This window comes from Plodia interpunctella, chromosome 22 (genome assembly GCF_027563975.2).
Source record: "Plodia interpunctella isolate USDA-ARS_2022_Savannah chromosome 22, ilPloInte3.2, whole genome shotgun sequence".
Lineage (NCBI taxonomy): Eukaryota > Metazoa > Arthropoda > Insecta > Lepidoptera > Pyralidae > Plodia > Plodia interpunctella.
This window is the reverse complement of record NC_071315.1, coordinates 4,004,879-4,029,214: the sequence shown is the minus strand read 5'-3', so window position 1 is coordinate 4,029,214 and position 24,336 is coordinate 4,004,879. Positions and strand designations below refer to the sequence as shown.

At 34.5% G+C, this 24,336-nt stretch overlaps 2 protein-coding genes across 8 annotated transcripts in view; one reads left to right on the top strand and one right to left on the bottom strand.

The window, feature by feature from the left end:
* Positions 1 to 666: 666 nt before the first annotated feature.
* Positions 667 to 24,336, bottom strand: part of sona (sol narae) — a 127,626-nt gene continuing 103,956 nt past the window's right edge. For 2 of the 7 annotated variants that reach the window (XM_064436685.1, XM_064436683.1), the window contains exons 4-17: positions 21,835 to 21,927; positions 17,394 to 17,529; positions 17,104 to 17,211; positions 14,178 to 14,310; positions 13,493 to 13,622; positions 8,967 to 9,109; positions 7,852 to 7,907; positions 6,393 to 6,519; positions 5,815 to 5,979; positions 5,272 to 5,388; positions 4,871 to 4,985; positions 4,384 to 4,499; positions 3,202 to 3,679; positions 667 to 2,027 (exon numbers count right to left, since the gene is read on the bottom strand). In XM_064436685.1, coding sequence (XP_064292755.1) covers positions 3,214 to 3,679; positions 4,384 to 4,499; positions 4,871 to 4,985; positions 5,272 to 5,388; positions 5,815 to 5,979; positions 6,393 to 6,519; positions 7,852 to 7,907; positions 8,967 to 9,109; positions 13,493 to 13,622; positions 14,178 to 14,310; positions 17,104 to 17,211; positions 17,394 to 17,529; positions 21,835 to 21,927 — 1,905 coding nt within the window. In that variant the 3' untranslated portion in view covers positions 667 to 2,027; positions 3,202 to 3,213. Of the gene's footprint in view, positions 2,028 to 3,201; positions 3,680 to 4,383; positions 4,500 to 4,870; positions 4,986 to 5,271; positions 5,389 to 5,814; positions 5,980 to 6,392; positions 6,520 to 7,851; positions 7,908 to 8,145; positions 8,199 to 8,966; positions 9,110 to 13,492; positions 13,623 to 14,177; positions 14,311 to 17,103; positions 17,212 to 17,393; positions 17,530 to 21,834; positions 21,928 to 24,336 lie in introns of all 7 variants that reach the window. The other 5 variants (XM_064436686.1, XM_053762019.2, XM_064436684.1 and 2 more) reach the window with 4 other exon arrangements.
* Positions 10,439 to 12,530, top strand: LOC128679636 (homologous-pairing protein 2 homolog). The gene is made up of 3 exons (XM_053762021.2): positions 10,439 to 10,933; positions 11,209 to 11,467; positions 12,372 to 12,530. Exons 1-3 carry the CDS (start codon positions 10,708 to 10,710, stop codon positions 12,508 to 12,510), a joined length of 624 nt encoding a protein of 207 aa, XP_053617996.1. The 5' UTR covers positions 10,439 to 10,707; the 3' UTR covers positions 12,511 to 12,530.

Sequence of the window (24,336 nt, the reverse complement as noted above, 5' to 3'; positions counted from 1 at the left end):
TCCTCAGCCGTTGAACGTCGGAGCCCAGAGTCCGCGCCTCCGCACGGTCGTGGACTTATCATATCGAATATGATTATCTTACGTCTATCTAGCTGATTTTTTTAATGTAAATAAATAATTTGTAGTTTCGTTATATTTACAAAGACATTTAATTTACTCCCTAAATTTGGGTCGAACTGGTCAACGTAATTTATGGACACCCTTACATTAACGCAATTCATTTTTATTTAAAACATTGTAGTTTGTTTTTCGTTTAATAAAATTAAATAATGAATAATACGTTAATTTCGGGCATTGAATTTATATACGTAATGTTTTTTTTTTAGTTGAGACGTCAGATGAAATGTGAGCCTATTTTTGTATAAAAAAAGAGAAATGACAAATAAATCGGTGTTGGGGAATTTCTTTCTTTTATTTTTTTATTCCTAATTATTCATTACTGGCAACATAGATTCTTGTAACATGTAGAGGCGCAGATTTTTTTTAATTTTTGTAAATATTTGTTTACAGTTTTGTTATTATTATTGGGCGTCGTATTAAGTACCTTCGTGTAAACCAGAAGCGGTTTTGAAATTGGAATATCGTAAGGCTCAAATCCCTTGAAATCTATACTCTGTAAAAAAGAAGTTGGAAAATAGGCCATATTAAAAAGAAATACACGTCAAATCATTGGTTATTTTCTATGTTTTTCTTAAAATTTAGAAAATTTGTGATGCAACAATTCATACATACTTAAATAGGGTACATAATAAATAGTTAAAGGCAAGTTGTGTACAGTTAAAAATATTCGTTGTATTTTTATAAAAAGAGGATAAAGAAAATATACCATTTTTGTTTTATTCTATTGATGGTAACTTTATGTTTAAAGAACTATGTCACATAAATAATTTTAGAAATTAAAAACAGACTTAAATTAAAACAAGATACGTTTGTTCTCGTAAGAAAAATCAGGATTCACAAAAATAGTGTAAAATAACTTAAAATTAAAGGATACTAGGTATATTGTTCAGAAGTTTGCGAGCCAGTCGCACTATACGAAAAAAAATCTTTAAAAAACCTATTTTAACGTTTAGGCACGTAGTGGCAGTTTCGTGATTCGAAGTTCGAACGCTATATTTTTTTTACGTAAATAGGCTAAGGAGTATTTCTAATGATTCCAAAACCGTCGCAGTTTCCATCACTCGGTCGGCCATTTTACTTACACATAGTTCACTATAATAACACAATCACATGTAATATCACGCACTAATATCTGTATGTCTTCAGACACTATACACACATCGCACAATCCCGTATTTTATTGCTATAAAAATGGAAAATAAAAACAAGCAAAGTCTATATCTGCTTGCTTTTATTTTTTTTTATTACTAAAAAGTATTACCAGTCTATTATGCATCACTATTATGCAGTATATTGCATGATATCATATTCTCTTATGAAAAAAATGTTTCGTTGCTATTCGTTGCATAATGTATCTACACGTTTTGTTGTAAACGAAACGTGTTATTCTGATATTACTCGTTAACGCATTGTAAGTCGCCTTAATGTAATTAATATTAATTATTCATGAAACTTAATAATAAAGAGGCCAATTGATTGGCTAATAAAAAATATTTACAACATTCTTTGAAATTATTCTAAACGCTATTATTATCTGGAACATAAAGGCGACTTTCCATTGTATTACGCAAGTCGATTGCGATTCAAATTGTTATTAAATCAGGAAAGGAAAACTAATATTGGCTTATGCAAAATTAATTATCGATACAGGATCATGGGAATAATAAATTGAGATAATGTATGTACTTTGTTTGCATTAAATTAGAATCGGCGTTGAGTATGCGCGTATTACAACAGAAGCACGGCTGTGCGACAGCCAAGTGTAACACGATTATAACCTAGTTCCTACGGGACGTGCGTTTCACTCAATTGGAGGCCGGGGGACTACGGTCCTCGGCGGGCCTTCGCGGCCTACTCCCGGCGTGGCAGTCTTGTCCTTAGTCCGCTTCTTATATTAATGGCGGCTGCTGAAAACAGACATACATAATATACGTTAATAAAATCACAATGTGTCTATTTTACTTTGTATTTTGTCGATGAGAAGAATCGATGGAGAAGAGTCAGAAAAGTTTGAAGTAAAAAGTGTTGCAATTTATAAAAGATTAGTAACATTGTTTTTCCTTTTTGTTTTTAAAATTTAGTTATTTCCATAAATAATATTACGAAAGTATTTACAAAGCCAAATAGTAGACGTAGAAATTATCTGAGCTATAAATAATATATCTAAATATGTATAAATAATTAGTATAAATTGACTTTTATGACATACATTTAGAAAAAATGTCTTTGTGGAGCTTATTTCAATAAAATATTATTATAAATGTAATAATTATTACGCTTACGATAAAGAACGCTCTTAAGATTGAAGTAATTAATTATATAAAAAGACTTAAATATGCCAAACTATTGTCAGAGATTGAGATATAAAATATATTTTGGTCATGTATATCTCTGAAAATAGTTCCATTTGATGACATTATATATTTTTAAACACAAGTAGTAGTAGTAGAAGATTTATTAGTAAGTAAGTATACACAAACACGTAGGTATACGTATATGCGGTTGGAATTTGTCTGTTTGTCTCAAAATTGCAAAGTACTTACATCGATACCATGTGTTTCAAAATATATAAAATTAGTCTCATTTATGATACTATAAATTTCGCTGATTAATCTGAACTAATCTTTATTAAGTACTAGGTACAATACCTCTTAGAAAAGTATTGCCAGGTATCGACGTATGTATTTTAAATACTTGTTACAATGTCATTTACAGTGAAGTAAAATATGTAAGAATAATATGTAGGTAGTATAGAATAGTACAGTATGATGATGATGATAACTATTTTTGTCGATATTGTCCTGTTTAATCGATTGTAGAAGGAAACCATTCTGTATTATGTTTATCACAATCAGCGAACGTGGAATCCCAAATGCTCCATGGTAAATAATTTGGCTAGAACTATTTAATAATATAAATTATTCAATTTGAGATATAAGTGATAAAATATGTATAGTTTTGTTGTGTTGCAACATGAAATTCCAAGATTGCTTTATTAGTTATAAGAGATCATATATTAAGTGTTGAATGTTATGTATGATCCATGCGGCGACGTCTTTGAAGGTGCCCCTAATGTCTTACCAATAAATTATTCTACTGTTGTATTTCCCCTGTAGTCAAATTCCTTTGATACGAGAACACCAATCTCGCTGGCTCTACTTCTACTTGCTGCTGTGAATTTGCATCAGGTCTTATCGCGTTCGGCTGCGAGTAATACGTCCCTATTTTGAAGATCGGTTGCACTTTCTGATATGGATTTTTCGTAGTCCCACTCGAGAAGAAATTCGAATATGTATTTTTATTGTAGTATCCTTTATCGTAGTTTCGTGTTGTGAAGTCTTGGAAATCGTATGGGCTCCTCGTTGTTGAAACTGAGTATTTGTTTATTGAAGGTGGGAATGTATAGCTTGGTAGCGAGTAGTGGAATTTGAATGGTGATCTTGTTGTGCTGTAGTAGTTCTGCGTTGTTGTAGTTGTTGTTGTTGTCGTTGTACTGCTAGTGGTCTGCTTTTGGTTATAAAAGTAGTTCGGTTGGTATGGCTGTGTAGTTGCTTCGTAACTGTGTTCGTTAAACAAACTATTATTAGAATCCTGTCTCATTCCAATGATGGTGACATTTGTCCAAATAGCGGTGTAGGATGTGGACTTATGTAATAGTTCAAAGTCGAATTATAATTGTTCAATTTAGAGGGATGAATGAATTAGGAATTAATGAAACATCAATCCGCTCCAACACAGCCATTGGGTGACATGCAATATTTATATTTTTGGCTTATGATCACAAAAAATATCAACAAATACCAGCAAGCGTACTTACAGAAGTAAGTTACTAGTATTTTCACACAAATCTGATGTATGATTAAACTGATCTGGTCACTGATCCTATGATAAGAGTCAGCAATGTCAGTTTAAATTCACTAAATTATAAAATAGTAATTTTAAAATTAGCGCACATAAAACTAAATAAGGTAAATAATAATAAGGTAAGGCAAATGATGAAAACTAAATATATTCACATAATACTTATGTACTATATAATAATAAATAAATACTTGACATTACGTAACTTGCGTTGTCGACAAACTGGTAGTGTATTTTTTTAAATTTATTGACTAAAAGTATGCGAAAATAACTCAAGCAATTTTGATATTCTAAATAACAGAAAGAAGCACAACCCGAGGTCACCTTTATTTTTATTCGAACTTGGTAGACGCACCGCCGTGCCTAAATTCATTAAATATAGAAAAACAGTAAAATAGTTACCTGGTAATATTCTGGAAGAAAGGGCTCGTCTCTGGACGAACGTAGCTCGGCGTGTGTTGAGAATAGTCAGGTATTATGTTCTCGTGTTCCGTTATACACCGACCGTTGATACAGTACTGAAATTGTGAGGAACATATGATATACCTGCGGCCCGCCCCGGCTTTGCTCGGGTAAAACCATAATAAAAAGTATCCTATGTCACCCCTAAAGGTTTCGCCTATATCTGTGCCGGATTTCAAAATCGGCCCAGTAGTTTAAGTTTATTCCTTACAAACAAAAATACTATTTTTTGTCTCTTTATAATATTAATATGGATTCATTTTCTGTTGTCACCACCAAAAATCTTGTCGTGAATTCTGACTATATTATTAAATCCTTTATCTAGTAATTTTGTAACTATAATCTTATGAAAAGAAATGTAGGTATAAAACTGTGGTGTTAGCGCTAGTGTGCACTTAGACAGGACTTTAAGATTCTATGTATTCACCTGTCCATCTCCACATGGCGACCCCTCCGCCGCCGGGCGGTACGCGACGCAGTACCCGCTCGCCGCATCGAAGCAGAACAACTGAGCGCACACGCGCTCGTCTTTGAAACACGCGCTGAAATTATAAGGGATTAGAATTAATATTGTCTGCTGTTCTGGGTGTGTTCTAGTTTATGTATTTTGTCCATCGGACCCGCGATACAAGCTTAGTGCGGGCCGTTGAGTGTTATCTGTTTACTTACTAGTTGATGAAAGCAAATATTTTTTGTCTTGTCTGATTATGTACGTATATTTAGCAGCCATAAGAAATCCACTGCCATAATTATGGGTAGTTCTATATTCTTCATCTGCTTCTTCTCAACAACATGACTAAAAGAGTAAGTATTTAAAAATTATTTTACCTCGTCCCTCTGTCTTTGCGGCACTGCGCGTCTAATGTAAGTAATCTACCAGGCAACACCCGTGGTAAGGAGTCATCCTCATGTGGAGAGTTGTACAGGCACGTTGCTGTGTCTCCGCTGAAATATCAACAAAATTCCCTTCAGAACATAATTTACACAGCAAAAAGACGTCGCAATGTTTCTTGTAAAATGATGGCTTGCAGTGATGTGATGTTGCTTTAGTAAAAAATATTGATGATCGCCATGGTCTGGTCGCCCCGGCCGTTCGCTATCTGGAGGTCCTGGGTTCGATACCCAGCGCGGGCTTGTATTTGTGCTTGTTATATGTCTGTTTCTGTGCTTGTGTTCATCAAACCTGCGATACAAGCTTAGTGCGGGCAGTTGAGTTTATTTAATTATTTACTTACAAATTTCTTCATTATTATATAAAATGGTAAAAAGGGGCGCCATGTCAAAGACCAGTTATTATTTTTTCACAAATTCAAATATTTCTCATATAGGTATCTAAATGTCGTCTATAACACAATAATTTATTTGGCTTACTTCAAGAAGTGATGGAAACTTTGGACGCTGCATGGCGACCACCTGAAGCCTTTTTCCGTGTGTCTTAGGTCTGACATAATGAAGCCGTCCTCCCATCTGCACTTCTCAGCGCCCGGGCCGCCGAGGTAGGAAGGCGGGGGACTGCCGTCGTGGACAGCGCCAAGTCTGAAATGTTGTTGTGGAATTATTGATTTCTGTTTAATTTATTCGTCTAACGTTTTCAATTAAGTTCTCTCTTTAGTCTGCTGTAGTTCTTTTTATAACTGAGCTAAGCTAGAATTTTTTTTTCACTTGATTTTAATTTTCGCTCGATTCGCTTTCATATGTTGTTGCATTAATAAAAAGAAGTAACTGGTACAATATAGCGAAAAACAAAGAAAATTACAAGTATTATTGGCGAGAGCTGTTTATGTATTTTTGTATGAGTATGACACATAACAATTCAAATTAAAAAATATTAAAAAACGACCTCGCAGTGTTGAACTTATTTCTATAGACTTTTCGACATGACGTTTATAAATACATAATTTAGACGTGTGTACATCATGTCGAATATTATATATAAATTAGGTACTTACAAATGACCGACTTCATGCGCGGCCACTATGATGCCGGAGAAGCCACCAGTATCCTCAATTATTGCAACAGAGTTAACTTTCTCTAATCGCTTGTTCACCACACACGCGCCGCCGACATATGCGAAACCTGGACGCCACAAAATTATGTTTAGTAAAAATGTATTTGCACAGTTTACTTAAAAGTTAAAAATATATATAAGATCTTTTGCATTTTAGTTAAAAAAGAATACTTCGAAAGGATTATTGATGGCAGGATACGAGGTTTGGGATTAAACTGAAATTTACTTACATAAAATGTAGTTTGATGATCAAGAAAAACAGTGTGAATAGATGATGTTGTATGAACTACTATAAAATAAGTACTATTAATAAATGTATTAATTTATATAAGTGTATACTTACATTTTGCTGGTTTGCAGACTTAAATGCAAGGATTAATTTCTATCATGCGACAATCATGCAAAATATTGACATAAAGCATGCATAAATTATTACGAAAGTAAGCAACATAAATTGAAATATACCATTTAAACACCAATCTGAACCTTTAAAATAATAATAATATTAATAACCACACTAAGCATGCTATTGCTTTTGAAACCATTTTTTCAAAATATGATGTAATACGTTCTATATTTTATGAATTTATCATGCCACCACGCAGAATGTTAATTTAGAATTATTAGTATATATGTAATATAAATGTAGCTGCTAATTTAAAACCCATTTTTGAAGCATTTATTAATTGCCGTAGTTTTCATTTTCCAATAATAAAAAAACAGGGACTAATATTTCGTTTAAAATTGTAAGCATCTTTATTAATGTTGCTATTTGTAAATTAACTTAAGACGTCTATTTATTGCCGGCAATATAACGTCCTCGTGTCATTTCAACTTAAGGTAGGGCCAGTCGGTCCATTACTGACCTTACGCAACTTTCTTGTTAAAGTAATTGCAGATGTACCATGTACCAGTGATCTTTTGAATCGATTTAAGCCAATCGTTACAACACATACTCATTATAATAAACCAATAAATTAACACAAACATGCAGAATGTAGTAGACACTTGATTTTGTAAAAAGCAAACGCATGCTTACACTATGCGCATTATCATACAAAAATTTGTTACATACATATACTTAATAACGATGAAGTCTGTTCATCTATAAAACATATATCGATGATGTAAATTCATAAACAGAAGACCCACTGATGACACTAGACTACAGAAAGGGATACTGTAAAATATATACAAACTACATGAAAAATTAGGTGGGTAATATTTTCATAGAAATTTACACACAAAAGAAGATTGTTTGTGAAAAGATAGGTTATTCACAAGGTGCTTATGACCGGATTGTTTGGAGAGGTTGAAAATCGAATGGATAGATCCCAATTGTGTAAAGGTGTGGGACATAGAAGGCGTGCTTGAGGATTACTTCATAGAAACACGCCTACCTGCAGTCCCTCTATTGCACGCATCGTTTGCATATTGCCTCCTGCACATGTCTAGTCTGAAATATCACGGAAACAAAAAAATAAGCTCAGTAACATTCAACAAAATGATCTAAATGCTGAAGATTGTAGACCCCAAAAATTTGTAACCTATTTTTCAGGGGTTGTGTTGGTGTGTATGTCAGCGCCAGTACCAATCCTTTACCTCATTCATACATATAATTATGAAGCCTTATTTTTATGCTGTTAATGCGCAGCTTGACCACTCCATTTTGGCTGACGTAAAATGTAATTTACCAGCGGTGCCTTTTGTACAGCGACCACCCTTGCGTCGACGGCACATGTCATACCTGTTGGTGAAATTGCGTTTGGTATCTTTATGTTACTTTTATTATAATTCGTTTCTCACTCCAAAGTGATCCAAAGTATATCCAAATATACCAGAGAATATCAGTATACTTGAATACTGTTTATGTACCTATAGAAAATGTATAAAAAACAGATACAAAGGTGTTGGCTGGGTTATACTCGTAGCAAAAAGAGAATAAAAATGTTGGCATTCAAGGTGACAAATATTATTTTTAATCAATGACGTATTTAGAGCAAATGATCTTGCTTATTTTAGTAGTGATGATTTACTTACCATCTTACCTGTAAATCCAGTTAGCATGAACATTAATGTCAATTTATTAGAAATGGTCAAGAAAATTTCGACCACAAACAGGTACATAGGTATATCTATTTAAAATAATATTAGGATAATCTTTAGATACTGTGGTGATACAATATTCAGCTAAATACATAAATTTAAAGCTAGTAGTTTCCAGACTAAAATAATATCAAAATCATAAGAGAACTAAGTATATTATAGTTAAAAAAAACAATAACAACTACAATAAACGGTTGAAAAAATTCTCATTCATTACAATTATTCCCGATTTTAAAATATTTGCTGAACTTGGTCTTTGACCTACCGTGCGTCTTTTTATCTTTTTATTAAAATAGAACGTATTTTAAATTTTCAAACAACCGAAGACAATTTTCTTTTTTTATATTATTATTCTTAAATCTTTTGTTTTGGCACCTAGCGTTTTAAGACATCATTGCCCAATACTCACTTGGTGATAGCCACAGCGATGTCGTAGACGGGCAGCCTCCGTTCTCTGAACAGATACTTGCCCATGTCAGTGAGCGCTGCTGCCGAGTCGATTGCGTCGCGGCCCACCCTGTTCCTCTCAAGGTATGGCGTTGCATCCCGACCCTGTGAAGAAATCATTGTTTTCCGTCTTGGTCTTTGGATTTTACAAAGAACTAACGAAATTGTAGACAAATAAAACTATAGACACCGTCATATCTTTCATTTCGCTCTCGATGCTATAATGATTATCACACAAAGGTTCATACATGAAAAGAAACGAGACAGTACTGACATCTCATGTCCCTCATCACGTGCCCACCTTCCGAAATCTGCTTTTTGTATGAGATCAATCGGATTGAACCGGGAATTTGTATGGAAATCTTCATTAGTTTTCTTAGTCTTTGAACAAAATATTTCTTTTTTTAATATATACCGGTGGATTAATTTTCTGTAATTCTAATTTTAAGAAACTAATTTTCTGACAATTTAGTTGTTAACCTTGCGTGCTTTCTCATGGAAGAGGAGCCAATGTTGCCTACCTAGTTCATAGATTTCGGTATCTAGATGAAAAACCATACCTACAATACAATAAGGTTAAGTACCTATGTAGATGTTTTGTACATGCTTTCTTAAAGTCAAATTATTAACTTTATGGCTAGATTGTTACTATAAAGTAGGTACCTAGATACCTACCTAATAAATAATAGTAATTTATATTTAATTAGTAATTGGGAATTATTTATATATTAGTTTATTATTGTACTTTGCCTCTTCAGTTACTTTTAAACCATCAAAGAACAGGACAATGTCGTCTGTTCACACAAAGGTTCACACGGCAAACTGCTATTTAATCAATTTTCGATTTTACATAACTTTCATAACCTTGAAATATGATTCAATATTTGAATATGATTTGAATCAACTTGGTCTTATTTTTCGATTTAGTATATTCTTAGAATAGTCATTAAAATAATCGCGATCCATTTGACTACAGGTGTGTTTAAATTATACCACAAATTAATTCAATGATTCTAAGTATATAAGTTGTGATCTGGTTTTGAATTTAACTTTTCCTTAATGTATTTTGTAAATGTTGAAAATATCATTTGAATATTCATGTATTCATGTTAGGTACCTACGTACCATTTACAAGACGTCTGCCATTTAGGTAGATATGATTTGGATTGTATAACTTGAAATTGATAAATACTTAGGTAGGCAAGGCTACTTGCATACATGATGACCAACAAAATATGTATCTTTTATGATAGTATTTTGTAATTAAGGGATAATTATCATCTAGCCAAAAATATAGGTAAATTTCATTTTATAGTAGGTAGGTACATGGTTATTCATGTCAACGTTTTTCCAATAAAAAAAAAAAAACATTTGTAGGATATGATATAGAACACTGATGATCATACTAAAACATACCTAAATAAATAACTACTAAGTAGGTAAATACTTAATTTACTTGTGTACATACGCACGGAAAACTATAAAATAGCAATAAAATCCAACATATTTATTCTGAAAACAAAATCAAAAATGTAGGTGCGAGTGGCTTAATAACTACAGATTCATTAGCGCAAAACTAAACGCGCGAAAAAAGAACTATTAAAACCGCATCAAACAAGGCGGTAAAACAAAATATTTTCTTTCTTCTTTCAGTTTATTGTCGTTTAGGTATTTCCTTGAATTAAAATAATTTATTGCTAGCAATGGCAAATGAAGCAGTTTTGAAATATTTGACCGACACAAATCGGCCATATTCCTGTGCGGATGTGACGGTGAATCTGCGAGGGGCATTTTCCAAGTCGGCCATACAAAAAGCTCTTGATTTTTTGAGTGAAAACGGCAAAATAAAATGCAAACTGTATGGAAAACAGAAAGTGTATGCGGCCATACAACCTGATAATGTGGCTGAAGGCGATAATGATATAGGAGGTAACCTAATCCGACTTTTTAGATAACATCATATTCATGTCTATGCAAAATCGATCGATTTTGCATGTCTACCTAATTTTGGGACACTTCTGGGAGATTGGCGTTTGCACATTAAATGCTCCGAGTCAAAACTACTTACATGTTTTGAAGTAAACGTTCAGTTATACCTACTTTGGCAATAATTTTGTAGATAGGTATATCATGCTCGTTAGGTCGTTATCCTACATCCTCGAAAAAAGGTAAATAGTTAAAACCACCATGGTTTTATTCCACAGATTACGACAACTTAGTGAAGAAACTAACACAGGACATTGCCGATAAGAACAGTGCTCTGAAAACAGTAGATGCTAGTTTGAAAATGTTAACTTCCGCGCCTACGACGTCCTCTGCGAGGAACCAAATAGAGGACACTAAAAAGAGGTTGCAAAGTCTCCAAATAAAGTTGGATATCTTGAAGTCCTCTACTGAAATTGTTAGTGCTGAAGAGAAAAAAAGTATATTGTCGGCGCATGATAAGTTTCTTAGAGAATACAGGTCAGATTTTCTTTTAGTTAGATTTATAAGCGTCAAAAAAGAAGTCCCGCAGGGACGGGGCGCTACAGTCGCAACACAACGTGGCCGAAACAAAGGGCGTCACTTGTATGTATCTTAAGTGTAAAGCAATAAATAATAAATCTGAATCCGAATGTGAAAATTTTTAAAAAAGGAAAATTTAAAAAAACTATGTATTTAATGGTATTAGTAAACCATAAAACTATTTAAGGTCGGTTATAAATGAGAGGTGATAAACCTTTTGTATGACCGAGTATAATTCATATGCCTGAAAAAAAAAACCTGTAGTTGAAGCTTTTTTTTATATAGCTTGTCTTGCCATTTCTTCTACTCATCTCTTTCTTAGCTTGGACAATAATAAATATTGATGTTACAAAGCTATGCTACTGCGATGTACAGTCAACAGCACATCAAGTGCCTGCTTGAACCTCTCTATGGCGGAGTAATAGCGGCGAGTTTGCAATGAATTTGGGTAGGCAGATGTGCTGTCGACTGTACGAGAGAACGCTGATGCCATAATGCTTATTACTACACTGTCACTTAAAGCAGAAAAACGAACTGTCGACACACAATCATGGTTAGAGTGTTCTCACATTTTTCTCAAGTTTTCCTACTTTTCACTTGCAAAAAAAAAACGATGCGATGAGAAATTCTTTAGAAAAGTGATAGTCTATGATCGAAGCGTAGATATTCAAAACAATACCGTTGAGAAATTAAATGTTACTTTGAATTGAATACATTACTGTTCTTAGTTTTCATAAATACTAAGTTATGCATATTAAGGTTGGTGCAGACCTAATAAGTATGCGATTTTTTTATATGCATTTAAATAACCAACAGAAAAGCTAGTTAGGTATATTTTATTATGTGAATTTCTTTTTAACAGGAAAAGAAAAAGAATTAGTTCCGAGATGTTAGACGGGGTGCTCGAAGGCTACCCCAAGTCCAAAAAGAATCTTCTAGAAGAACTCTGTTTGGAGACCGACGAAATGGTAGATTTCAAACTGACCACTATCGTAACATGAAAATAAATGGTTAAATTTACTATTTGCTGTTTTTATTTGTATATTTTGCATTTGATTGTTTGTTGTTAATGAACCCTTGTCGGGATAAACATGAGCAATGAATTTGTATTATACACGTTAGATTTGCACAAGACAACGTCCACACCGGACCTAGCGTTGTAGCAAATCAAATTAGGCATTTGTTCCGTTCGAAATCCATATTCGGTTTACAAGCCGGATCCTTTCATATGACTTATTATATTCAAAGTACTTAGGTACCTAAGTATGTAAATACCTACTTACTAACGCAAATGTTGGAATATTTCAGAGCAACTAATATCGAAGTCCCATTTGAATGAAACAGAATTTTAGCATTCGATATTGAATTTATTATACCTAAACATGGCTCGTACTATTAAACTTATTACCTTCTGTGAAAATCCTTCAAATTATTTCATTGTATTTCTAACTAGGTTTATGCAAAAAGTAACTGTTTAGATTTCCATACAAAGATAGAAAAGTGTTGTTATAAAAAAATTCAACATAAATCCACATTGGATATTAAATCCTCAATTATTCATAAGAAAGTCGGTGCCCTAGTAGTGGGGACAAATAAGGCTGATAATACTTAAATCATTTATTACTTAGAACATACTTAGTAATAACGGAAAAGTAGACACTATATCAACCTGTCACATACCCACTGAAAGATCTGTATGTCGCCACAGATAATACTGTATCAGTGGCCTATCTATGAGCTCGAAAGCTCATTGGCAGAGGAAGAAACCGGGAAAACGCTCTGATGTCAGAGAGACAGTAGTGTGACGTCGTATGCTCACAAATTAAGCCAAGTCGACACGCAAAAATCTAGAAGAGTAACACAAATATCCAAGATTACAACATGCGCTGTCCGTTCATTTTTATCGTTCAGTTCTATTAGTAGAAGATTTTGGAAACTCACAACTTGAACTTGTGCGTGACCTGTACAGAATAAATGACTCACCCTAGATATTATAATCCCCGCGATGGATATCCGTATTCTTGGCCCTTTGAGCAGTTTGTACCGGAGGTCGACCCCGTTCCAGAAGGAGACGAAGTATCGTTTGATTTGCACGTTGTCTCCGCCGTGTAATCTGAAATGTTTGATTTTGACAACAAAAACAAAGTTTTAGTTTCATAGAATATATAATAAGCTTCTTCAAGCCATGTAAAAATCAATGAATTGGTTATAAATTGGAGATATTTCTCATCAGCGACGCTATCAATATTAAAATTGTAATTCAATCGAAGTACACACACGCTATTAACAAAAAAATACAACTAAATAAAAATTAAGACTACATCATACTGCAGGTATGTGTTGCAGTTCAAAAGGGTCATGTATTAGGTTATGAAAAGGGTTGTTATGATGAAAATGCGCTGACGTTCTGCCATAACCTGACCCTGGCAGACGATCAACGAATAAGTAATGAAAATGTAGCGCCATAAATAAAACTAATTTAGGCAAAAGCTGTGACATTAACAAAACTTAGTGAGACACATAAATTCCATCACAAAACACAATTTCACCAATCGGTGAACGTAGTGTAAAATTTATTTATAAATTTTGGAACAGCTAAACACGGCTTTCGAGTTTGCCAACTCTTAGCTCTAAACGTCAGGGATAAAAACATAATACTATATCCCACCTGTAGCCATCGTAGTCCACTATGACCAAGATTTCAGGGTATATGACGTATGGCGCGTCTCTCCTCACCCGACTGTGCTCAGCTGAACGTTTCCGTCTAAACCTCTTGCCCAGATGATCTGGCTCCATGAAGGCTGGAAAGAGAGGTCTCTGCTCGTCATACATACTAATATTATAAATGCAAAGTCTGCCTATCTGTCTGCCCCGCTTTTTTGTCTAAACGACTGGACCGATTTTGATGAAATTTACTATGCATGTAGACCCCCGTTCAAACATAATATAGGCTACTTTTAAAAAAATATCAACCCCCAAATGACTATAATGGGGGCCGAAAGTTCACGTCTATTCTACTTTCACAGAGACATTCACGCGGGCGAAGACGCGGGCAATAGCTTGTTATCTATATATCTTTCCCGACTTCGCTCGAGTACAAAATCAGTTTTTGAGTTTAATGCGAACAGACAGACGGACGCGGCAGAGGACTTTCTTTTATAATAATGTAAGGATGTAAAATTTATATGACTCCGACTCTAATAATATTTTAACACGGTTGTGTCATATTAAAAACTGGTTTCCGTTAGTTTATATAGCAATTTAAAGCAAAATGACGCCAATTTGTCTAAGATCTTTCGAACTTGAATATTGTGTTATAAATGTTGTAATACATGCAAACATAGGTAATATTATTGACGACCTCGGTGGCGCAGTGGTAAAGTGCTTGCCTCTGAACCGGATTCGATCCCCGGTCGGGTCATGATGGAAAATGATCTTTTTCTGATTGGCCCGGGTCTTGGATGTTTATCTATATATGTATTTGTTATAAAATATAGTATCGTTGAGTTAGTATCGCATAACACAAGTCTCGAACTTACTTTGGGGCTAGCTCAATCTGTGTGATTTGTCCTAATATATTTATTTGTCCTAATATATATATTTATTTTATATTTATTATTATTATGTAAGGAAGTAGTCAATACTGCTGTCGAGTTATCAAAAAGTTATTACGAATAAACTGCTCAAATATCAAACTATATACCGTACTCTTAAAGGTTAATTAAGTGATCAAATACACGAGATGAAATAAGGTTATGTCAATTAATCTCATTGATTGTTAAACAAGTCGATAAGATCGCTAACTCATCTAACTTTTAATTTTAAATGTGTGTTTATATGAGTATCATTTTCATAAAAAATAAAATTGTAAAATGTAAAACAATTATTAACTATAAAACAATAAAAATATCCAATATTTGATCGTTTTGTTTTTGATATTTTTTTAAAATATTTTAACAGCTGAATAAGAGTATCTACTTAGATTAAAACACCGATACGTGCGTATATCTATATAGTCCGTATTTACCATCATTAGATCGATTAGATCTCTAGATATCATCGATTATAATCGATATGTAGTCGGAGGGCTCACATCACGTGCTCTATGGCACGTGAATCGATATTATTGTGCTATCAATCAATTGACTTGATTGTAGTATGCAGATGATTCAATAGCATATTGAATAAATTGCGGAAATGATAATACTTATTTCAATTATATCTATATATTTATGTACTTTGCCGCATAAATAGAAGAGTTATATTCAATGTTAACCTATCTGCGAATAATTACACAAATGTCATTTTTGAGGTCTTGTTTCATTCAATACGTGACAAAAGATATTTTGCATGCAGTAAACCGTTGAAGAGTTGGGAGCCGATTCTGTTCCACCATCAGTTATAGTCAGATGGTGGTAATGAATTGTAACTTTGCTGCTTACTACAATTAAGTAGGAATAATTACGCTATCAACAGCAATATAATTCATAGAGACACCTTATAAGTTATAAAATATAGGTATGCACGCACAATCATTACTCATAAACCCACAATCCTTAATTATATCACGGAACATGGCAAGAATGAATGAAGAATAAGAATTATTTGTACCCACTTTATTTGTCGATAATTAAAAGCAAAACAGTTGACAATGTACCCTAGTCACTCAGGTCTCGCTTGACGATAACAGACTGGGCTTTTTGTCCCCCAAATAAATATTTAAATGACATTTCTCGTTAATTCGCCTTAGGTAGACTTTATTACATACGTAGTCAGCATAGGCTATATCTGTCGCTAAACAGCAGTGTTTGCATTGTTGTGTTCCGGTTTGAAGGGTGAGAGAGGCGGTGTGATTTGTGTGACCTAGGCTGTTGTGGCAGAACACCCTAGGTCACAAAGTCGAGCCAATGTTAGCTATAAAAAAATATACGTAACTGGTTCGCTTTTTTTATACTATCAAGAAGCATATAGGCTTGCGGTATGAGTTTTTACTGGAGCCTATAGACGCCTGTAACATGAGGGGCGTCTCAAGAGCGTTGCCTTCTTTTGAGGTCTAGGATATTTTGTCACAGTACCCTGCAAAATTACACTGCCTCTCTCACCTTTCGAACCGGAATACAACAATAAAAAGCACTGCTGCTTGGTTGAAATGGACGAGAGTAAAGTATTCAACCCATGCAGAAGACATTTTATCATCAGCCACTTGTACCTACCTATCTACGTCTAAACGTATATATAGATAACAAGCTATACCTGTCATATACTTATATGTTATGGACCGGGTCACCACTTAAGACGTCCCATACTAATATGATACATGCAATTTGTCTGTCTGTCGTTTTTACGACTGAATCTCCGATTTTGATGGAATCTGGAATAGATATAGATAAAGGTCCGGTGTCAAACTACACTACAACGGTAGCTAATTCATTATAAAGCAAAGTCCTCTGCCTCGCTTGTCTGCCACTACTGCACGGATTTCCATGAAGTTTTCACCAATAGATAGTAGACGGTTTAGGGGTATAATTTATTATGTTTTTAGCGGAGCAAATCCGGGATGGGCCACTAGTAAGAAATACTCGTAAGACCATTACCATAGTCACCCAGGTGGTCTCCCTGCGCCGGATCTCGTTTGATGATGACATGCTGTGCTCCATTCAACGCTCGCCTCAGTCTGTCCTGCTCATCTGCTTTCCTTTTCACTGAAACAAAACACGCAATTAATGAGCACAAGGGCCGACTGATACACATAGACTTACTTAGCCCAGAAATTTCCCGATATTTGGGGTGAAAAATATGGGAGGGGAGACCATGTCCCCAAAATTGAAGTTTCCATGAAAATCATCGCAGTTATCAAGTGAGACCATCGAGTAAGAGAACTCACCGAGAGGCAGGCCAGTGTCTATGGAGACCATGTCTCCCATGGCGGAGGGGTCCATGAACATCTCGTCGTCTTGCGCTTGCGCAGTCATCGAGTCCGGGATCGGACGGATCACCAGGTCGTGACCGATCGAGCCTTCCTGTTGGAGATACCATTATCAATGATTAATCAATTTATATCTTTATTTTGTAAAGAAAACTAATTTTCGTTGAAGAAATTTGTCAATTTTTTCATCTCCGATTTTAATCGACCGATTAGCTTGATCGCACTTGTACTATGGAAATTAAAAAAATATGTTTTCGTAAAAATAAATATGTCTACATTTTCGGAGTTTATTGCATAAACGGAGCATATTGTGAAAATGTGACTGTTATTTAACGTTTCTAAAGAATCTTGACGTCTGGAAGTCGAAAAATCTGACAAACTTTTTTCGCGGTCCCCGCATCTTTGGGCGTCGCTGCCACGTAAGCAACCAGGAATAGGCGGGCATGAGAGAAAGGAAGCCTGGACTACACAGGAAGTTACTAATCAATAGGTCAAAACGTTACAAACTATCGTCAAAACAAATATCCACAAATTTTAACAAACGTTTTGTAACAATGAACCAGTTTTGGGGAGCCATTAACGAGGGAAATAGATTATGAAAAGATAATTGTCGGTCTGTATGTTACTTCACTGCGAAGGAACCGGCGGTAAATAGCACGGAACGCGGTCACGAAGCGGCGGTAGTATAGTCGTCACTGATTGTGATCATATGGTCCCAGGTTCGTATCCTATTAGTGCCACATGACTTTGTATTAATTTGACTCGTGTATTTTAATTTTCCGGCGTAGGAATGTATCGTGAGGAAACCTACACACTCCCGTGGACGTCGTGCCGTGAGACGACTAAGAGACATATGGGTTTGGTAGTTGATAGGCGTCAACAGCATTCCCAAGGAAGGATGACGACAAACAAGCAGCCGGTTAAAAAATTTGAAAGTTATTTTTTTCACGTCGCTTCAAAATTTTATTACTAGAATACAATTACAATAATTACAACACGAAGTAACTGTGGCCACGTGATGTGTGTGTGAGAGAGAGAGAGAGAGGAAGACAGAGAGATCATGATCATTAAGATATATGTCAGTGTGATATATAAATAAATAATAATAATAATAACTTAATAATCTACAGGACATAAAAACTCTCCAACCCTCCCCTACGTGTTATTTATTTATTAATTACACCTTTATCCCCACGCAAGCCTCTCTAAGTGCGGGACTATGTGCCTTGAATGAGAGTTGCATACATGGAATGAAACATACAAGTTGATAATAAACCAGAGTGCAAGTTTCCCTCACGATGTTTTCCTTGACGAGAGGCAAGGTGGTGGTGGTCTATGACAACTACTACAATAATAATAAGTAAATCAAAATTTTATTGCAAAATAAAAAACAAGGTACAACAAGGACCGTTTCAAATTTGTCGGTGATGATCGCAGCTCCTCTCGTAGTTTGCGCAGCACGGTATCCTTGAGACTCAGATTTCCCGTAGCTAATTCTAAATTTTTCTCCAAATCTTTCTCTGTTCAGGCTGTTCGTCTTTGGAATGCTCTTCCTTTAGATATTCGGAATGCCCAGACTCTGACCAAATTTAAGCAACTCGTTAAGTCTCACTATCTATCTAACGTATCCTAATTTTATTGTACATGTATTTCCTTCTATATAATGATATTTATGTATGTATATATATGTATTTATATGTATATGTATATGTGTATTTGGTATGCTTATATATGTATGTATATTGTATGTAATGTATTTATTTATATATAGTGTATGTAATTATATATTTGGTAGTTTGTTTTACTGCGCCTAAATGTTTTTATATATATATGTCTCCTTCCACCTAAAGGTTGACTGGAAGAGATCGCTTTAGTGATAAGTCCGCCTTTGTACCTTCTTATATTTATTACAAATTGTTTTCTGTGTATTTTTTCTTTTTGGTGCAATAAAGAGTATTTGTATTGTATTGTATTGTATTGTACAACAGAGGTAGTACTTATAATTAATTAATTCCGATAAATTACCACAATTGCTCAATTTTTAGCCAATTTATCTTTCTTGGTAATGTTAAAATGTAGGATTGATTGCAAAACTTTTTTTAATGGAAGAAACATCCTTCCTCATCATTATCAATCCATAAAAAATTAATTACCTATTGGTATATAGAGTTATTATATATTTGACTACCATTTGCCCGCGCCTCCGCCCGCGTAAATTTCCCACGGGAACAGTTATTTCTCCGGAATGAAATATCTATGTCCTTCTCCATTCTTCAAACTACATGTATGCAAAATTTCAAAAAGATTCGAATAGATTTGTTGAGTAGATACTTGTAATTTACTTTCGCATATTTACAATATTGGTTGCGATATTACAAAGTGCTATAATTAATTACATAGCCGTTTTACACGTTTGACGTAACAATGACTTTATAATTAGCTCTTGATACAAATTGTATGATAAATCGATGGATATTAATAGAAACACCATGGGCAATGCCAAGGCAGATAATGGAGAAAGAATATTAGCACATTATAGCGTGGAACAATAGTGGTCGAGTGGTTAAAACGGGTGCTTGAAAATCAGCAGGTCTTAGGTTTGATTTATTATTATAATTGACCGAGCGAGGCCACCATTTTCTTCCGGTGAAGGAAAATATGGCATCTATGTTCCATACTTCACGGCAATTGCACACTGGTTGACTTAGTTGACTGGTTGACTGGTTATTTAGTTCATCAATGTAGCTATATGCAATTACTTGCTAATAGATAGTAGGTAGTCGTGAAAGTCATGTCAGAGACCTTTAGGCGACTTGAATAAACGCTGACAATATAATAAATAACATACTAGATAAGAAAAATCTGTGTTTTTTTTATTCCACGTTATTCCACGTTAATATCACGGCCTCGAGAAATATGGATAGAAGAGGATCTCGTGGGAAAATTATGCTCTTTTTGAATGTTTAAACGCCAATATAAGAAATTTGGATTTCGAATTATTAATAAGAATGTAGGTAATCAGTATGGACACGACACAACGTACGTTACATAGTTTGTATGTGAGCTTTTTATGGCCGAATGGAAAAACTAGCAACTTACTTTGAATTCGGCAATTAAGAAAACTTTTAGCCAAACATAAAAAGCACAAAACTCGAAAGCCCAAACATAAGTTATTATAATTTTAACCCGTCATAACAATAGATTGTGCAATCGACCTTAGTCTACTTGCCATCCATTGTCTGTGGTTATGGCGTACGAAAACACAACCCATGTAGACCTTCTCACATCATGAGAAATAAAATTTGGTTACGTCCCACTTTTAAGGTATTTTGCGAAATTGAAAATATTTTATAATTTTCCTATAGTAAAATCTAGAAATCTTACTTTTTTTAAAATTATATCATTCATAATATTCTTACATATGCAGATCATTTAATCACATACTGTTATAACCTAAATGATAAGAAACTAGTTTCAATGTGAGTAGGTACATTAAATCACACCAAAAAAATATGTTTCCTGAAATAAATCGATTAATATTCTACTTACGACTACTTATATGCGTATTTTCTCTCCAAAAACTACTTTATGGCTTTATGTAGGAAAAAAGTTAATTTTGAATAGACAATGTAATGTGTTCTTTAATAAAATAAATAATAAATTTTTTTAAAGAACACATTACATATTAGTTACTTTGACTGTTTAACTATGGACGTTACTGTGTATTGCTTATCTTTTACTATGCTCACGTCCACACAGATTTACGAGACATAATGTCAGTGTCCGATTGTCAGGATTATATTTATGCTATCTTGTTGGTCAGATATATATACGCATAGGCTAATACCTCTATAGTCTATGCGTGATTATGTTAAAATCAAAGCGATATTCAGAAATTATTTTTTTTTACATCTAGTTAAACAACTATTCTGAAAGCTACGTTTTAATATTTAGGTAGGTAGTTTTTCGGAACGACTACTAGGCAGGTACTTATTTTCGAGTGTGTTATAGCTAACACTGGTGTAATATTTTATTCAAGTCGCCTAAAGTTATCTGACATGAGACTGCTAAAAAGATACATTCAAAGAATGATGTTTTCCTTCATTAACAACACACAGTTGTTGAGATTTTGAAAAATACTTTTATTGTGAGGTTTATGAAAATACTGTTTTTATTTATAGCAATCGTTTGCCTTCAACAGACTGACAACCATTTATAAAGAGAAGTTAGGAAGCGGATAAGACAAGCGAAGACAAGCGGATGGACAAACATATTTCTCTCAAAGCTACAAACTACCAGCTACTCTCAGTTTTCCATTTTCAGGGCACCATTCGATTTTAGCTTCACCTAGAAATGCAAGGTGAAGTAGAAGCTTATAGAATATGTAGTGGAGACTCACCACAACGATTTTGCCATGTTTCGGGTGCCTCCTGATGAGAAGTGCTGCTCCATTCTGCTCGTCCTGGTACAGCTCCCCTAGCTCCTCGTCTTCCTGGGAAACATACGAAATATTATCGCAAATTGTTTTGTATCACATTCGCCCAAACTGTACAACAAAGATTTTGTTACATTAGACCCTTTCAGTTGTAGTCTACTGACATTCAAAAATAAAATCAAACAAATGCTTGTATAAAGGCTTCACTAAGCACGCCTCCATACAATTTATTATTGTAAGTATAATTTTAAATTTCTTTTCGGCACTCATTGTCTTTATATGTAAGTCATTAATTCTAGTAATATTGTTTGTAATTACTGTTTGATGCCAAAATAAAGAGAGAAAAAAATCTCACAAAATCTACTGACTAATCTCCTCTGAAGAGTCATTTTCTTCTTTGTTTATCTACAAATGCTCCCTCTCTCTCTCTGATTTGACAGTGTTCCCGGTTTTTCTTCCTCAGAGTCGAGCGTCAGAGCCCAGGGTCCGCTTTCCTACATTTTCGTCTCCACTTACCATGGTCATCGGCATCCATGGTTGTCTGACCATTGGCACGCAGATCACCCTTGGATTTGCTCGGGCATAAACATAATACATACACTTAAACCTTCCTCAGGGATCATATAATCTATTTTAAAAACCCGCACCAAAATCCGTTGCGTAGTTTTGAAGATCTAAGCATACATAGGGACAGACAGACAGTGGCAGGCGACTTTGTCTTATACTATGTAGTGATTGTGATACATTTTGTATTTACGTATAGCACAATAAGTGTCTTATGTTATAATTAGATCAGTATCCATTAATTTATAAAACTTAGGCTAGTACACATCATTTGAAAACAAAATCATTAAAATATCCGTAAGATTGATCAAACGACTAAAACAAATTGCTTTTCGATAACTTTGTCACAGCGTGTCGATTTAATTATATATATAATCTAAACAAATTACATCTGAGGACGGAATAACTAATTTTGACCTTCGTGAGTTCCTTCCGTCAATTTTGGCGACATTATCTCTGGAATGTCGTCAATTAAGTTCCAATTAGCCCTTTACCGGACACTATTATTATTATTATTATAATTAATCTAATACCTAGTGAAGAAATTTGAAGCGGTTGTGGTCAAGTGCTTATAAGGTTGACTTGCGTCCTAAAGTCTCAGGTCATTTAGATTTTTTCAGAAATTAAGACTTTCACAGGCACATTTAAATTAGGTATATAGGTAGCATTCAAAGCTAAACAAGACAAGCGTTTCGGAACAGTGTTATTCCCTGTCATACCGAAAGGTCCTATACCCTGTTTTGTGCAAATTATTTGAATTTTGAGAGGGCTTACCTATACAGTATCTTTAATATATGGTCTAAAAGTATACAAAAAATGTTCTGATGACTGTGATCGAGTGGTGATGATAAAAAAATATATAAATACATAGTTCTTCATAGTCGTATTCCTCATGGCTGAGGGTCGTGGTTATTACGTGGACTGAAACACACACAACAACTTTCTTGGCATTATTAATGGAGTGGTTTGCCATTGCCTTCCCCATTTCACACATAAGTTAATAAGAATCAACCAATGTGCAGGTTTCCTCACGATGTTTTCATTCACCGGAAGCAAGGGGTGGACGATGAAAACTACTATACATGAGTCAGATTGGTCTAAACTCATGTGGCACGTAGATTCAAACCTGGGACCTTTTGATCCACAGGCGGGCGTCTTAACCATTACACCACCACCGTTTCATAAATACATACCTACATGATTACCTAAATATATGAGAATCAAGCTGATATATTCCCCCTGGCAGTACGCGTTCACTACTTGACGACTGGGTAACTGGGTATCGCGAAGTTCAACCATAAATAGAGAGTACCTCAATTACTTACTTACCTCGTTGCGACCTTTGCTCAAATGGACGTTGATCTTTGATCAAATGGACTGGAAATGAATGGTTAATTGATTTAATCGTTAATAAAATGGACGTTCATCTTTGTTCAAATGTAACAACACCTATTTGATCAACCGCCTCCGTATTTAATCCAATAGATTAATCAAGAAATTTAAAACAAGCTTTTTGTTTTGACACTAACGCAATTGGCCATAGTGTTTAGTAACTTTGAACACATCTGACTAGTATTTAGGCGAATTAATTAAACATTTTTGTACATTTCATATCAGCCAAAACACAACTAAACGTCGTTATCGTGAGAAGATCTCGCCGTGAGTTGAATGCGCCGGCGCTGTGTGTAAGCACACGGACGGTGCGTGAGATATTCGAGCGGTATACATGGCTCATGAGGAAACCAGACAGGTAAAAGTTAACACTGCCCAATTTTTTATTTATTTATGTACACAACTTATCAGTGTAAATATAAAACTTACATACAGCAAATTAAGTACAAAGGTACTACGAAAATTCTTCCATTAAATTTATCTTTACTGCGACTGTTGTTCTGTCTACCC